General features: G+C 52.4%; 1 protein-coding gene across 2 annotated transcripts; it reads left to right on the plus strand.

The window, feature by feature from the left end:
- Positions 1 to 14,023, plus strand: ABCF1 (ATP binding cassette subfamily F member 1). 2 transcript variants are annotated; one of them, XM_036249043.1, is made up of 26 exons: positions 1 to 111; positions 3,748 to 3,794; positions 3,982 to 4,074; positions 4,199 to 4,325; positions 4,658 to 4,695; positions 4,776 to 4,880; positions 5,694 to 5,768; positions 6,140 to 6,250; positions 6,979 to 7,089; positions 7,305 to 7,427; positions 7,801 to 7,901; positions 8,002 to 8,087; positions 8,346 to 8,485; positions 8,570 to 8,718; positions 9,013 to 9,096; positions 9,250 to 9,374; positions 9,553 to 9,665; positions 9,779 to 9,950; positions 10,061 to 10,135; positions 10,226 to 10,296; positions 11,523 to 11,555; positions 11,641 to 11,809; positions 11,991 to 12,055; positions 12,129 to 12,201; positions 12,323 to 12,485; positions 13,719 to 14,023. In XM_036249043.1, the coding sequence occupies exons 1-26, from the start codon at positions 39 to 41 to the stop codon at positions 13,816 to 13,818; spliced, it is 2,622 nt and encodes an 873-aa protein (XP_036104936.1). In that variant the 5' UTR covers positions 1 to 38; the 3' UTR covers positions 13,819 to 14,023. The 2 variants fall into 2 exon arrangements, with proteins under 2 accessions (XP_036104936.1, XP_036104937.1); XM_036249044.1 differs by lacking the exon at positions 13,719 to 14,023 and having other exon boundaries at positions 12,323 to 13,712.
- Positions 14,024 to 16,248: the final 2,225 nt, after the last annotated feature.

Genomic DNA, 16,248 nt, shown 5'->3' on the forward strand with positions numbered 1-16,248 from the left:
CTCCCGGCGCCGCCAGAGTAGCTGTAACTGCCTCCGCAATGCCGAAAGGTCCCAAGCAGCAGCCGCCGGAGCCGGAGTGGATCGGGGACGGAGAGAGCACGAGCCCCGCAGGTGAGGCTCGTGGGCAGGGAGGGAACGGCAGAGGGAAGGGGAGAGAAGAGCGCTCCTGTTTCAGGAGAGGTGACGGCACGCGAAACTGACCGGGCCGTGCGCGGCTACTGCGCAGGCGTGCAATGGGCGGAGAAGCGTTTGCCCGGGCAGCAGTGGGTTTGGGCTGGTAGCGAAAGAGAAGGTGACGTGGGTCGCGCACGAGCTTAAGTAGAACTTGGCAAGAAACGAAGAGCTCGTGGAACCGAGGGAGAGAGGAGGAGAAGTGAGAAAGCCCTCTTCTCTCGGACGTCCTCCGCACCACACTCGATCCTGCATTCCATGGGAGTAGGAGCTGGGTCCGCCTCCCGCCGGGCCGCCGCGCACCTGCAGACCGCCCGCGGGAGCCTGTGGCCACCTGCTTCCCGGAGGGGTGGCTCCTCCATGGGCTCTTGCATAAGGCAGTTTGTCCCCGGCCCTGGTTGGGTCGTGCGGGTGGCAACCACTCGATGTGTCCCTTTCACGTCGATGTTTCTCTCTCTCTCTCTCCCTCCCACTCTATCTGAACAAAAAATGGAAAAATGTCCTCGGGTGAGGATTAAAAATAAATAAATAAAAATAAGGCACTTCTGACTCAACTGGAGCACGAGTGAAGATGCTGGCTGTTCGAATGGGGGTTACGGTTTACTTGGAAATAGCAAATATTTGTTGAACACCTGGGTTTTTTGTTTGTATCCTCACCCGAGGACATTTTTTTTTTTGCATTTTATCTTCAGAGCAAAAGGGAGAGAGGGAGGAAGAGAGAGAAACATCGACGTGAGAGAGACACATTGAGTAGCTGCCACCCACACGACCCCAACCAGGCCAAGGACAAACTGCAGCCGAGATCCGTGACCTTAGCGGGAACCAAACCCGGGTCTCTGGTGCGTGGGCCGAGGCTCTAGCCGCTGAACCAAACCAGCCAGGGCTGAACACCTGTTTTTATTTAAATGCTGTATATCTGTACTTCGAAGTGGGGAGGGAAAAAAAATGAAGCCATCCTCCCAAGCTTGAAGACATTTCAAGGGGGAAATAAAATGGACACAAATAATTGCAGTAGGTACACAGTGACTAATTTTACAACCATTTATTGGATGCCTACTGTATACTTGGTACTCTGCAGAGGAACTGGGAATGTAGTGATAAAAGATAAACCTTGCTTTGAAGGGGCACCCATTCCAGTGGAGGGGACAGCATTAATCTGACAGTGATTGACCGAGTGTGTTATGAGTGTTAATAGGAATGCAGTGGGATTGAGAAGAGGCATCTACTCAGACAGGTAGGGTAGGAGTGTCAGCAAAGCCTCCCAGGAATATGTGATAGCTAAGTTCTGTTCTTGGAGGATCAGTGTGAGTTAGCAAGGGGAAGAGCATTCCAAGCAGAGGTAGAAGTGTGTGCAAAGCTGGTTCCCACTGTTGGGTGACTAGTGCAGTGGAGATGGAAAGATGTGCGGGAGACAGATAATGAAAGGCTTTTATACACTATTCCGAAGAGCTCAATCCTAAAGACATTAAGAAGGAGGGCTTATTGAAGTACATAAGGCAAGATAACAATCAGTTCACCCTGACAACACTGAGCAGTGGGAAATGGCTTAAACTGGTGGAGAGTGGAGGCAGGGAGACTGTTTCTCAGGTTCTCACAATGATCCAGAGGAGAAGTGGTAAGAGAAGAAGACAAGGCAGTGGAGACTAAAAGTTATTAAAGAACTGGCTAATGGAAGGGAGAAGAATTAGGGGTGACACTCAACTCAGTGGGTAGTAGAATATTAATGAAAAGCAGTATGGACTGTAGGGTGGGAAGAGATAAGTTTTGAAAGCTGAGTTGGAGCTTTCTGCGGAATTTCTAAGAGAATATAATATGGCAGGGTGAGAGCTAGTTTGTTTAATGGCTGTGGGGAGAGATCTAGACTAAAAAGGAAGACAGAAGCCAGTGTACTTGAAGTGTTGGGTGTAGATGCAGACTGAAGCAAAAAAGGGCAGAAGATGGCGACCTAAAAGAATCTCAACAATTAAGGAAAGTGAGGTAGAGAAAGGAGGCCAAGGAGATGAGACTGAGAGGCAAGCAGCCAGATACAGTGGAGGCAAACCAGGAGCAAGGATTCCTGAAGTTAAGTAATGACTAGAGAGAAATAAAAGGTAAGTAGCATGGAATGTTGCAGAGAAGTAAAGCAAATAAGGACTAAAAATTTAATTTTTGGTTTGAGCAACTTGAGGGGACAGTAGCAACTTTATCAAAAGTAGTGTTCAGCCTTGGCCGGTTTGGCTCAGCTGTTAGAGCATCGGCCCGCGGACCAGAGAGTCCCGAGTTTGGTTCCCACTAGGGGCACATACCTTGGTTGCAATTTGTCCCGGCCCTGGTTGGAGTTGTGTGGGTGGCAACCACTTGATGTGTCTCTCTCACATCGATGTTTCACTCTCTCTCTCTCCCTCCTGCTCTATCTGAAGATAAATGCAAAAACGTCCTTGGGTGAGGATTTAAAAATATATATTTTTTAAGTAGTGTTCATTAGGAGGTGATACCCAAAGCAGGTTGCAGTATGTTCGAAAAGGGATGGGAGATGAGGAAATGGAGCTAGTGTGAACTATGCTTTTCAGACTCAGTGAAGACAGGATAGAAAACTGATTGAGGGAGGAGACTATAAGATTAAGGAAGGTGTTTTATTTTACTTTGAAATCAGGAGCAGCCTGAGTGATGTGCAAAGGGGAGGAACCTTTAGAGGCAGAGAGATGGAAGCCACAACATAGCTCTTGCCAGGCTTAGCCTTGTTCTGTTCTTTGTTATTGGTTTGCACTTTCTCACAACTGAACTTCTGCAAGGTTTTTCCTCTCCCTATGGTCAGGAGAGTCAGAGTGATGTTTACAAAAGAGATTTAAAGGAAGAAGAGAAGGATGATTGTGTTTAGTCCTTGGGGATAAAATAGTTTCTGGGATTTGTCACTCCTAGATGTTGTCAAGGTGAGCTGATCATATCTTTCCTTCTTAGATACTTAAGTGGATCCTTCTTTTTTTAAAATATCCGTTTCCCACCTTCAGGGAAACGGATGGACAGAAGAGAGGAGGTAGAATTTGTTCAGTCAGTAAACTTTTGTTTATTCCTTCATTGCTCCCTGGGAACACAGCTAAGTGGGATCCTGGTCAGCTAAGATGAAAGCCTGTGTTGAGTATGACAGTGTGTTCTGAGCTGCGATGTTCAAGCAGGGCAGCTGGCGCATGGCCCAGATGTTCATCTACTTACCTGGCCTGCAGGTTTCACAGACAGCATACCCAGCCTGAACTCAGTGTCTTCGTTCTACCTCGGTGGCAAGGATGGGGAGAGGAGACCTTCTCTTCCATTAATTTCGAGTTAGTGAATGGCACCAGTAGCCCAGTTAGTTTTGCTGGGTACCTATGTAGGAGTCATCTCCGACAGCTCTGCCTGTGCCTTCACCTTGGAATTCTGCTTTCTCCCCCCGCCTGCTTCCCTAGACCAAGGCACCTGTGTCTGTCTTGTGGGACAGTGCACATGTGGAGGGAATTGTAGTTGACCTAGAAAAATAGTAAAATGGGGTGGAGGCCATTGAGGGAGTTCAGGCTGCTTCACAATTTGCAGATAAGCATTCATAGTGTCTGCTTAACCTTCTAGACAAAGTGGTGAAGAAAGGGAAGAAGGACAAGAAGAACAAAAAGACGGTGAGGAAAGGAGGGTTGAGGATAAGAACTGATTGTGAGTGTTTCCGTGTGAAGGTGGCGGGAGGTCTGGGAAGAGATCTTGTCATGAGGAAGCGCAATGTGGTGGAAGGGAGGGTCAGTGGGCTGCATGTGGCAGAGGGGCTTGCTCAGTCTCTGAGCCACTGACCTATATCTGAACTCTTGCTAGTTCTTTGAAGAGCTGGCAGTAGAAGATAAACGGGCTGGGGAAGAAGAGAAGGTGGTCAAGGAGAAGGAGCAGCAGCAGCAGCAGCAGCAGCAGGTACAAGTGTGGGGCCCACCAGCCCTCTCCAGCCATGTCAGTGCAGCCAGCTGATGGGGACTCTCTGAGGCAGAGATGCTGCAGGGACCCTGGCCTCAGACTCACTCTCACGCTCTGCTCTCAGCAAAAAAGAAAACGAGACACCCGCAAAGGCCGGCGGAAGAAGGATGCGGATGACGACGACGAGGAGAAAGAGCTCCTGGAGCGTCTCCAGAAGCTGTCAGTGCCCGCCAGTGATGAGGAAGGAGACGGTGCGGCCTGGGGGAGTGGGTCCTGAGCCCCGAGCCGCAGAGGGGGAAGTGCCTCATTCCTTCACCAAGAGTTAGTGGGGGGGGGGGGAAGAGATAAACCACAGAACTTATGTGCATGTAGGCATAACCAATGGGCATGGACAACAAAGCCGGGGACGGGGTGGGGGGGATGGGGCGGAGAGTGTCAGTGGGTAAAAAAGGAGAAACATCTGTAACAAAAAATAAATAAACAAACAAACAAATAAATAAGTAAATAAAAAGAGTTGGTTTAGATTGAAGAGCCAGAATCATCATTCTCTTTCCTGCCTCATCTTCTTTCTTTGTCATTTCAGTATCTGCCCTGACACCCCAAGGAGGGAAGAAAACCAAGGTGAGCTGTCTCGTAAACAGAGACTCCAGGAGTGTAACCTTGACCATCCCACTGACTTCTCTGGCCCTTTCATTCTCCAGGGGGGTAATGCTTTTGCAGCCCTAATTCAGGATGAGAGTGAGGACGAGGAGGAAGAAAAGCCCCCTCCTAAGCCTGCCAAGCCAGAGAAGAACCGGATCGACAAGGTGAAGGAGGGGGCGCTGCGGGCGCGCCAGCCCTTGGCCGCCTGGCTGTGGTGCTAGGCCCCTGGGTGCACCTGCTCTGAGCTCTTCTAGGTCTGTCTTGCTTAAACTATCAGAAGTCAGCTTTTTACAATCCTCTTTTTATTATTTGGAAATGTATAGTGAGTTGCTTCCAAACTCAAAGTCTAAAACAAAGGCTTCAAGTCTTTGCTCTTCACTTGGGGTTCTTCTGTGTGTACCTTTCGGATCGGCCCTGACCCCATCTTGACTTCCAGCTGTCTGTGTTGAAGCATTTATTCTTTTTTTTCCCCCCCTTTATTGATGTTTAGAGAGAGAAGAAGGGAGAGGGAGAGAGAGAGAGATAGAAACATTGAGGAGAGAGAACATCGATTGGCCGCCTCCTGCATGCCCCCCACTGGGGATTGGGCCCACATCCTGGACATGTGTCCTGACCGGGAATCGAGCCGGAGACCTCTTGGTGTGTGGGTCGACGCTCCAGTCTTCGTTCTTTTTCTGTCTTCTACCTTCCCCGGAATGCCTTCTCCAAGCCTTGTCCATTTCCTCCTCTTCTCCAGCCTTGCCCTGGAGGGAGACCTGCAGCACTGGGGCCGCCCTGCCCTGCAGCCACCCGCCTGACTCAGCAGTGCTCTGGTTCTACTCTCTTGTCTCACGCTGGAGGCTAGGGTTTTCCTGGGTCTCTTCTCCCGAGGCCACTCAGTGTAGTTAACTCCTAGTCTCCCTAGAAATGCTTGTTAAGCAACAGGTAGCAAAGTAATTGTGTGTGTGTGTGTGTGTGTGTCTCCATGTCCTCTCTAGGCTCTTTCTGAGGAACAACAACCAGGACTTAAGGGCAAAAGGGGAAAGGAAGAAAAGTCAAAGGGGAAGGCCAAGGTGAGGGAATAAACTGGCAGGAGGAGGTGCTGGGTCTCAAGAATTTGAGCATTTTGCCCTGGCTCAGTGGTTAGAGTGTTGATCTGGGGACCAAAGGATTGTGGGTTCAATTCCCGTCAAGGGCATGTACCTGGGTTGCAGGTTTGATCCCTGGCTCTGGTCGGGATTGTGCGGGAGGCAACTAATTGATGTGTCTCTCTCACATCAGTGTTTCTCTCTCTGTGTCTCTCCCTCTCCCTTCCATCCCCCCTCCCTTCCTCCCTCCCTTCCATTTGCTCTAAAAAAAACATTAACGGAAAACTATCCTCGGGTGAGGATTAACAAAGAAAGAGTTTAAGCATTTCATTGGACCTGCTGTCTTTCTCTGTTAGCCTCAAAATAAACTTTCCACTTTGGACAATGAAGACGAAGAAGATGAAGAAGAAAAAATAACAAAAGAAAGAGAGCCACCCAAGCAAGAGAAGGCCAAGAAGGCAGAGCAGGTGTGTGTTGGTGTTGGGGGCCAGGTCTGGGGGCTGGTACTACGCACAGCAGGAGTTGGTAGACTTCCGTGAAGGAGTCGACACAGTAAATATTTTTGGCTTTGTAGGCCACATACAATCTCTGACACATATTCTTCCTCTTTTTTTTAATAACTCTTTGAAAATGTAAAAACTATTCTTAACTCAGAGCCTTGGGTCAGATTTGGCCCACCGGCCACAGTTTGCAGCCCCACATCCAGAGAGGAGAACACTTGGCATTTACCTCATTCGAGCTGGCTGAGTGGCCTTGAGGACATCTGTCCACCTCCTTGGTTCTCAGGCATCCTATCAGCATGGGCTGAAGGAGTCCCGTGACCACCTCCGTCCCCTCCAGCCAATGCTCCCCATCCTCGGCTCTGCTGCATTCTGCAGTGGCTGTGTGGTAGGGCCAATGTGTGAGCTTTTGTGACAATAAAGGAGGACGAGAGCCTGTCACGTTTATCCTACCCGGTAGTCACATTGGTAGTTCTGTGTGCAGGAGTGTACACGTTGCTGCACATGCTCCTGCCATCTGCCTGGTAGTAGCAGACGCAGGTCGCGACGCGGAGGAGACCGAGTGGATGTGAGAGAGCTCACCACGACGTCTCAGGACTCCAGGTGCTGAAGGAAGAGCTGGCCGTACAGGCTGGAGGCAGGTGACATGAAATCCAAGTTCTAGAAGGGGGTCCTCACTTTTTACTCTCCCCTAGTTCTCACAGGGTTCAGAGGAAGAAGGAGAAGAGGATGAAGAAGGGGAGTCTAAGGCCGATGATCCCTATGCCCACCTTAGCAAAAAAGAGAAGAAGAAGCTGAAGAAACAGGTAAGACCTTGGGTTTTTAGTGGACAAAGGTAGGACAGTTTGATATTTTTAAGCTTCAATTAGGGGACATGTGAATTGGGGACAAGGAGGAGAGCTTTGGGTGCCATTTCAAGCTAAGCAGAGTAAGGAAAGGGTGGAGGTCTATGAGCCTTGTCGTGTCTGATGACGTGGGCTGTGTCGTGACGGACTGGCAGACAGTGGTCCCTCCTCCTCAGATGGAGTACGAGCGCCAGGTGGCTTCACTGAAGGCAGCCAGTGCTGCAGAGAATGACTTCTCCGTGTCCCAAGCAGAGATGTCCTCCCGCCAAGCCATGCTAGAGAACGCGTCCGACATCAAGGTGAGGGTGGCCTTCTCCAGCTCACCAGGGAAACGCCAGCTCTCACCTGCGTGGCCCTAGCAACCAGAGAAGTAGGGTGTGGGTGGCTCAATCCGCTGCAGGAAAGCTTGGAGGTATTTGCTGCACCTTGAGTTCTGCCATCTTGAGCCAGAAGATAGACAAATTAGAGGTCGAGGGTCCACCCTTGGAGGGAAGTAGGTGGGATGGGCTGGACTGGCTTAATTTGGGAGAGCCTGTTGGGAGGAGTGGACAGGGCAGGGGACTGGCATGGTAGGAGGAGGGGGATTATGCTGAAGGTCTTGGTCTGCCGAGGCTTCCCTGCAGGGAGAGTTCTCACTGTGCCCGTTCCTCCCTTCTGCGCTGGTGGCTGCAGCTAGAGAAGTTCAGCATCTCGGCCCATGGCAAGGAGTTATTCGTCAACGCAGACCTGTACATTGTGGCCGGCCGCCGCTATGGGCTAGTGGGACCTAACGGGTGAGGAGAGGAGGGGCTGGAGGTGTCAAGGGGGAGAGGCTGGAAGGAAGAGAAGAGATTTCTCATTGGTGGCCTGGTCCTAACAGTCCTCATTCCCCAGCAAGGGCAAGACCACACTCCTCAAGCACATCGCCAACCGTGCCTTGAGCATCCCCCCCAACATCGACGTGTTGCTGTGTGAGCAGGGTGAGGCACCAGTGGGGAGGGGACTCCAGGTGTGCCTGTTGGGGTGCTCCACCAGGAAGGGAAGCAGTGTGGTGGGGGTTGGAAAGGTTATGGGGGGAACCTGGCCACTGGGTAAGTGATGCTAAAGAAAGGGGGAGGAAGTCAGGGGTGCAGCACATTTCATTTGAAACAGAGTCAGGAGAACCAGAAATGGAGCTGGAGGGCAGAGGGAATCGGGTCCCTGGCCCTGGGTGGCCTGACTCTCCTCCCCGCCCCCAGAGGTGGTAGCGGATGAAACGCCCGCAGTACAGGCTGTTCTTCGAGCGGACACCAAGCGGTTACAGCTGCTGGAAGAGGAGCGACAGCTTCAGGCGCAGCTGGAGCAGGGCGATGACACAGCTGCTGCGAGGTTGGAGAAGGTAGAGGACACTGCAGTGGTTCACAGGCTGACACTTGGGGGTTCCTGCAGCCTTGGATGTGTGACCTCTTCTCCCTCCTCCCAGGTGTATGAGGAACTGCGGGCTACTGGCGCGGCGGCCGCAGAGGCCAAAGCCCGGCGGATCCTGGCTGGTCTGGGCTTCGACCCTGAAATGCAGAATCGGCCCACACACAAGTTCTCTGGGGGCTGGCGCATGCGTGTCTCCCTGGCCAGGTGGGCTGCTCACCTGCTGCCCTCCCTTCAGCCTTAGCCTGCCAGGCCCTTTTCATCCTTCCCGGGCCAGTAGGGAGGTTCCAGGCTGACTTCTCTCTCCCTTGCTGTTTGTTGTCAGACTTCAGGCCTCTTCATTTCTCTCCCAACCAGGTGGACATTCTCCCTCAGGAAGATTTCTGAGGAGAGAGAGGGAAGGGGAGTGTGCATGGTCTGGGCTCCACCTGCCGGCGCTGCTCTGGGTTCTCTGAGCAAGGACCTTTCCCCTCTGACCCGACACTTTGCCCAACCCTCTAGGGCGCTGTTCATGGAGCCCACACTGCTGATGTTGGATGAGCCCACCAACCACCTGGACCTCAACGCTGTCATCTGGCTCAATAAGTGAGTCACCTTGCTTGTGGGCTTGGCGTCAGCAGTTCTGGGGCTGCCGCGGCCTCGCTGTCCGCCCAGCCGGCCCTCTCCCCGCCTGCTCCCTGTCTGTCTGCGTGCCTGAGCTGATCACTGTGCTCTTCCCGTACTCTCCTCTGAAACCAGCTACCTCCAGGGCTGGCGGAAGACACTGCTCATCGTCTCCCATGACCAGGGCTTCCTGGATGACGTGTGCACTGACATCGTCCACCTCGACGCCCAGAGGCTCCACTACTACAGGGGCAATTACAGTGAGGAGGGGGCGGGCCCCAAGCAGGGGCCTGGGAGGGAGGGACCGTAGGGATGTGGTGATGAGCTAGGTCTTCTCAGAGTCTAGCGCTGGTGCCCGTCCGTCCCTCCTCAGTCCTGATTGTCCCTGTCTGCTGGGGGAGGGGCGCCCACTGATGCCCAGCCTCCTTTTCTGCCCAGTGACCTTCAAGAAGATGTACCAGCAGAAGCAGAAGGAGCTGCTGAAGCAGTACGAGAAGCAAGAGAAGAAGCTGAAGGAGCTGAAAGCAGGTGGCAAGTCCGCCAAGCAGGCGGTGAGCACGCGGCTCTTCCTGGGTGGGGACCCCTGCGGAGAGCCGGCAGAGCAGTCTGGGACCCAGCCTGCGCTCCAGGGACACTGAGTGAGGCTTCTCCCTTTCCTCTGCAGGAGAAGCAAACAAGGGAAGCCCTGACTCGCAAGCAGCAGAAATGCCGAAGGAAAAACCTGGACGAGGAGTCACAGGAGGCCCCTGAGCTCCTGAAGCGCCCCAAGGAGTATACCGTGCGCTTCACGTTCCCCAATCCCCCGCCGCTCAGCCCCCCTGTGCTGGGCCTGCACGGTGAGCCCAGGTGCACGCGCGGGCCCCCAGTCCTTCTCCAGGGCTAGCGCTTGGGGCCAGCCTTCAGGGCCACTGAAAAGAGAAGAAACTCTTTCTCTCCTGGCCCTCAGGCGTGACGTTTGGCTATGAGGGGCAGAAACCACTCTTCAAGAACCTGGATTTTGGCATCGACATGGACTCAAGAAGTGAGTCGGAGGTGGTTGGCCCGGGGAGTTGGAGCGGGAGACACAAGGGGAGCGGCTGAGACCTCTCTGACCACTGGTCTGCTCTTGCAGTCTGCATCGTGGGCCCTAACGGTGTGGGGAAAAGCACCTTGCTCCTGCTGCTGACAGGCAAGCTGACGCCGGTGAGTCCTGCGGGCGGGCCGGGGCGGAACCACGCTCACTGGAGGCTGGAGCCGAGCCCCTGCAGGGCAGAGTTAATGCAGAACTCAGCACACTCACCTCCCTGCCGGGTGCTGTGAGAGCAGTTTAGGTCAGTCCAGGGAGCAAAGCCAGGAGAACGGGGGTTGAAGCTGCATTACCCCCATGTGTGTTGTTTTGGTTATACAAGAAGCATGTTACTTACAGAATGATTCAAATTAAATAAGCCAAAGAAAAGTCTAGAGATAACCAGTATTAATTTTGGTGGGTAGCTTTCTTTTTTATTTTTATTTTTTGCAAATATGCATATGCTTTCTTTTTTTAAAAACAAAAATGGGCCCTGCCCTGGCCGGTTTGGCTCAGCGGTTAGAGCGTCGGCCTGCGGTCTGGAGAGACCCGGGTTCGGTTCCTGCTAAGGGCATGTACCTCGGTTGCAGTTTGTCTCCGGCCCTGGTTGGGTCATGCGGGAGGCAGCCACTCGATGTGTCCCTTTCACGTCGATGTTTCTCCCCCTCTCTCCCTCCCACTCTGTCTGACCAGAAAATGGAAAAATGTCCTTGGGTGAGGATTAAAAAAAAAAGGGCTATCACATGAATTGTTCTGTATCTAGTTTTTCCAGATAATATACATCAAGCATTTTTCCATGCCAGTAATTACATGGAGCTACCAAACTTACTTGATTATTTGTGGTTTTCAATGAAGGACAATACTAGAGCAAGTGTTCTTACTATACGTCTTCGTGAACTTAGTTTTGCCTAAATTGATTGCCTTTAGGACCTCAGCAGTCTGTTGCCCTGCACACTTAGATAGGTGGTGGCCACTGTCCTCCCTGCATGAGATTGTTTCGAGGGTCCTTACCCTTGGGTCTTCCAGAGACCTGTCCTAGCCTTGGACCCGGGGGGCCTGGAGAGCGCACTGTGCATGAGTCCTCTTGGGGGGGAGGGTGACCTTTAGCTGTGGCCAGCCTCCTGCTGGTTCTGAATCTGTGCCTTTGTCTCCCCTCCTTCATTCTCCAGCTATTACTTCCTTTTGCTCCCTGCTCTGACTTCTTGGTGTGCCTTTGTCACATTAGAGAGGACATCTGCGTTCTCTTGCTCACACTGACCTGCTCCCAGCCCCATTCTGGCGTTTGCCTCCCCTTCGGGAGAGCTGAGATGTGGACCTGCAGCACCTTTTCCTTCCCCATCTCACCCTCGCTCTTTCCTTGCAGACTCAGGGGGAAATGAGAAGGAACCACCGGCTGGTAAGTCGGCCTTGGGAATTCGGGAATGAGAGCTCCTTAGAGGAAGCTGGACTTTCACTGACCCCCTTCCTCTTCCCGGGGGCAGAAAGTCGGCTTCTTCAACCAGCAGTACGCAGAGCAGCTGCACATGGAGCAGACGCCCACGGAGTACCTGCAGCAGGCCTTCAACCTGCCCTACCAGGACGCCCGCAAGTGCCTGGGCCGCTTCGGCCTTGAGAGTCATGCCCACACCATCCAGATCTGCAAACTCTCCGGTACTGCCCTGGGGGCTGGGGCAGGTGCTCCTCCCCTCAGCACTCCTAGCCACAGCTGTACCTGGATGAGAGGGAAGAGGAGCCAAGGCGGGGGAACCTCAGCATGCACACATATTCAGGTTGGCCTGTGGAAGTGGGAGGTGGTCAGCGGTGTGACAGCCCTCCTTTCTCTCTGCTGCAGGTGGGCAGAAAGCCCGAGTTGTGTTTGCAGAGCTGGCCTGTCGGGAGCCCGATGTCCTCATCTTGGTGAGTGAGCCGCAGGAGGGGGCCGTGGCGGGTGGGGGCCCCGCCGCTCAGTAATGCAATGCCTCCTCCACAGGATGAGCCCACCAATAACTTGGATATTGAGTCGATCGATGCTCTGGGGGAGGCCATCAATGAGTACCAGGGCGGTGAGTCAGCTCAGAACACCTCCTCCTCCTTCCCCTGGGAGCTGGCTGGGGCTCCCTCTTTTATGCTAGGATTGGCTCTCCTCCTTTCTCCCTGTCCTCATTCGCACACCTTCCTTCACAGCTGTGATTGTCGTCAGTCACGATGCCCGGCTCATCACAGAAACCAGCTGCCAGCTGTGGGTAGTGGAGGAGCAGAGCGTCAGCCAGATCGATGGAGACTTTGAGGACTATAAGCGGGAGGTGTTGGAGGCTCTGGGTGAAGTCGTGGTCAATCGCCCTCGAGAGTGAGCGTCCCTTCCCAGACCCGCCTGCGTGGCCGGGTGTTTCCCGGTGTCAGTCTCCGCTCGGAAGCCTGCCTGTGGTCTGCAGCTGACGGAGGCGGAGGCGGTCTCGGTGTGACCAGGGCCCTCCCATTGCTTCCTTTCCTCTGAAAGATTTGTCTGCTTCTCTTCATATAACTGAGCTTCATTAGAGTGGGTTCCATCCAGCCAAACTTATGTGGCCAGTGGTCTTGAGTCTCTCTCATCACTCCACACCTGCCTGTGCCCCACCTGCAGCCCTGCAGCCCAGTGACCCCTGGGGTCTGAGTGACCCTGCCCTTTCCCGGTGGGCGTCACGCCAACCCGGAGGCAGGAGCGGCTGTGGCAGGTCTGCTGGGGGAGTGGTCTGAGGCCTGTGCTGTTACCTGGCTCTGGGGCCTGCAGCCTGGGCTGGGGGAGACATGGGGGCAGGAAAGGAATGCGGCTCAACTCGAATGGCCCTGGACAGGGACCAGGAATAAAGGAAGCGGTTGCTGCCGCCCTGTCTGCAGATTCGTGGGGGCTGGAACAGTTTCATCTTGATTTGCTTTGTTCAGTTTTCTAGCAGCATTTAGAGTCCTCTCTTCCCCAGTAAGTCAGATGGTGTAACTTGCATTCTTACTGCTCCTGTGTGAGGAGCCTCCCTCCCCACCCTTCAGGACACCCAGAGGTCAGGGACCAGGTGCTGAACCCCCGGACATGTAGAGTGCTGGAGGGCGCGGAGGGGAAGGGCCGGGCCTGCCTGGGGAGTGGTCGGAGGACGGGAAGGAGGCCTGAGGGCTCGGGGACCTGGCTGTCCAGGCTCAGAGCTGTGGCTCCCAGGACACGGAGCGAACTTGCTGGTTGGTCAGGACTGCTCGAGAGTGCGTGCGCCTTGATTGAATAGTAGGGAACAGAGAGCCTAGGGAAAGAGCAGATGTAAGACTTGGAAGGAAGAGAATGGAAACTTGACAGTGAATGAGAGTGGCTGGAATGGCGATTTCCTTCTTAGTTAGGTTGGGGAGTGAAGGGTGAGCTTAACTGTAGAAACTTAGAGGTGGAGCCCATAACTTCTGTGGGGTTGAGTGATCTGAACTGGAGAGGGGTGGGAGGACCTCAGTGTGGGAGCCGAGGACGGGGTGATCAGTGCATCTGTCCAGTTCCGGGGGCGTGAAGAGCTGCCTGTTCAGATTGAGTTTGGAAATCTAATTTGGGGAGTTATTCTCTGGCCGAGGGAAGAAGTGCGGCTGGGCCTGGCGTGACGACGTGTGCTGACGAGGCTCGCGGCGGACCGTGCGCAGGCGCAGCAGGGCGCAGCTCCAGCGGGGTTCCCGGGTGAAAGGTGAGGGTCTCGTGCCAGACACTCGAGGGAGACACTACATGTACTTTTCCCCAGTTCATGAAGTAGAGGACAGTGGGGCCAGGCTTATGCTGGCTTCTGATGCCGTGACCTTGGGCAAGGTACCTGATTCCCCATCTATAAAATGATGGTGATAAAAGGTACTTATCTCACAAGTTATCAAGGGATTTGACGTGTAACTGTAAAGTGCCTTCAGTTTTTTTACTTTTGTTACATCTTCCGTTACACTCTACATTTAAAATGTTCAGATGAGATGATACATAAAGTATATAGGAATGTTACTTATAAAGTTAATGCCAAAAAAAATTTTTGTTAATCATCACACGATATTTCCTGTTGATTTTTATATAGAGTGGAAGGGAGGGAGGGAAAGAGAGAAACATCGGTATGAGAGAGACATATTGATTGGTTGCCTCCTGCATGGGGATTGAGTCTGCAACCCAGGTATGTACCCTTGACTGGGAACCGAACCTGAGACCCTCTGGACTGAGGGCGGGGCTCTGACTGCCGAGCCCACCGGCCAGGGTTGACACCAAAACTAGTTTCAAGTTTTTGATCTCTAATTTCACTACAGGCACTTCAGATGCTCCAAAGTAACTTTGTCCAAGAGCACACATTTTATTTCATCAATATACATAGTGTATAATGTAATGAAATTATTCATATGCCTAAGCATGCTCAAAAGGATGCCACCTCTCCCCCAAAAAAACAGTAACACTGAAATGGAACTTGGAAAAAATAGCAAATTTACATGGGACAGCATGTGGGTAACCCAAAGCCTGGGAAAGGCAGTATCATTAACCGTTAGATATTTATATTTTTATTCATAAACAGTTTTAGTACCTACACATCTTGTACTAATGTAACAATGAGCAGCACGGAAGTCCTCAGGAATGATTCTGCAGCTTCCTGATGAAACAGACAAGGACACTGGCCTGCCAGCCTCCAATGGGGCTGTCCCTCTAGTGAGGGCCTGGCTCTTTCTCCAGTGTCCTGGGCATGCTCCCTAACCTGCAGAATGTGGGGTGTTTTCTTGTACACTGAGATTCTGGGTTTGAATCCGCCTGGGCATATACTCGGGTTGTGGGTTCAATCCCCAATCAGGGCATGTACAGGAGGCAGCCAATCGATGTTTCTTACATTGATGTTATTCTCTTCCCCTCCCTCCTTTCCACTCTAAGAATCAATGGGAAGCCCGGCTGGTGTGGCTCAGTGTTTGAGAGTCGACCCATGCACCAAGAGGTCACCGGTTTGATTCTCTCGGTCAGGGCACATGCCCAGGTTGTGGGCCTGATCCCCAGTGGGGGGCATGCAGGAGGCGGTCAGTCGATGTTCTCATCAATGTTTCTACCTCTCCCTCTTCTTCATCTCTCTAAAATCAAGAAAAAAAAAATCAGTGGGAAAATATCCTCAGGTGAGGATTACCACAAAGTTAAAAAAAACTGGAAAGAGCTTGACATAGTCAAGGAATGTGGCTTGAGCAGGGCCCGGACACATGGCACCTTCTGAACCTTGACAGGGAGTTGGGATATGGTCCTAGGAGCAATGGAAGGCCATTGGTGGTGCTTACACAGTAGTGCCAATTGATTTGGTTTCCATTTGTACAGAATTGCCCTGGCTGCTGGGTGGGGAGCAGTGAGGGGCAGGAGAGGTCAGAAGCCATATTGCCTTGGAAAGAAGAGGCCCTTCTTCCTCTAAGGAAGGCGGGACTCGTGTTTTCAGGTGATGGGAATGGGAAATGGTGCTCATACTAGTTGGGGCCAGTTCTGGTGCCAGAGAATCAAGAATTAAGGAGTTTGCCAAGCAGCAGCAAATGTTGAGTTAGTACTAATTGTACTGGGCCAAAATGGTAGGGTTTTGAAAAAAAAATTTAGAGAAAAAGGGAGCCCGGCTGGTGTGGCTCAGTGGCTGAGCATCGGCCCTGCACCAAGAGGTCGCCGATTCAATTCATCAGGGCACATGCCCAGGTTGTGGGCCCGATCCCCAGCGGGGGGTACGCAGGAGGCAGCCAATCAATATCAATGTTCTTTCTCGTCGATGTTTTTCTCTCCCCCCCCTCCCCTTTCCTCTCTCTAAAAAACTAATAAAGAAAATAAAAAATGCATCCCAGACCTGGATTAGAACATTTGCTGGCCCCCACTCCCAATCTGTATTTTTAAAAATGTTTTTTTCTATTGATTTGAGAGGCAGAGGGAGAAAGGAAACATTGGTGGCCTGGGGTTTTCTATTCACAGAGCAGTACACTTCAATCTTTCCCTTAATGCCAACTCTGTGACTTGAAGGTAGAACTTGTTAGCTCCACTCAAAGGACTGAAAAGCAGATTCTACAAAGGTTTGTATTAATGTACCTAAAACAGCTCATAATGGCTTGGTTTTGTTTTTTTTTAATGAGTCCAAACACACCAGGGG

This window comes from Molossus molossus, unplaced genomic scaffold, assembly GCF_014108415.1.
Source record: "Molossus molossus isolate mMolMol1 unplaced genomic scaffold, mMolMol1.p scaffold_m16_p_8, whole genome shotgun sequence".
In the NCBI taxonomy this organism is placed as follows: domain Eukaryota; kingdom Metazoa; phylum Chordata; class Mammalia; order Chiroptera; family Molossidae; genus Molossus; species Molossus molossus.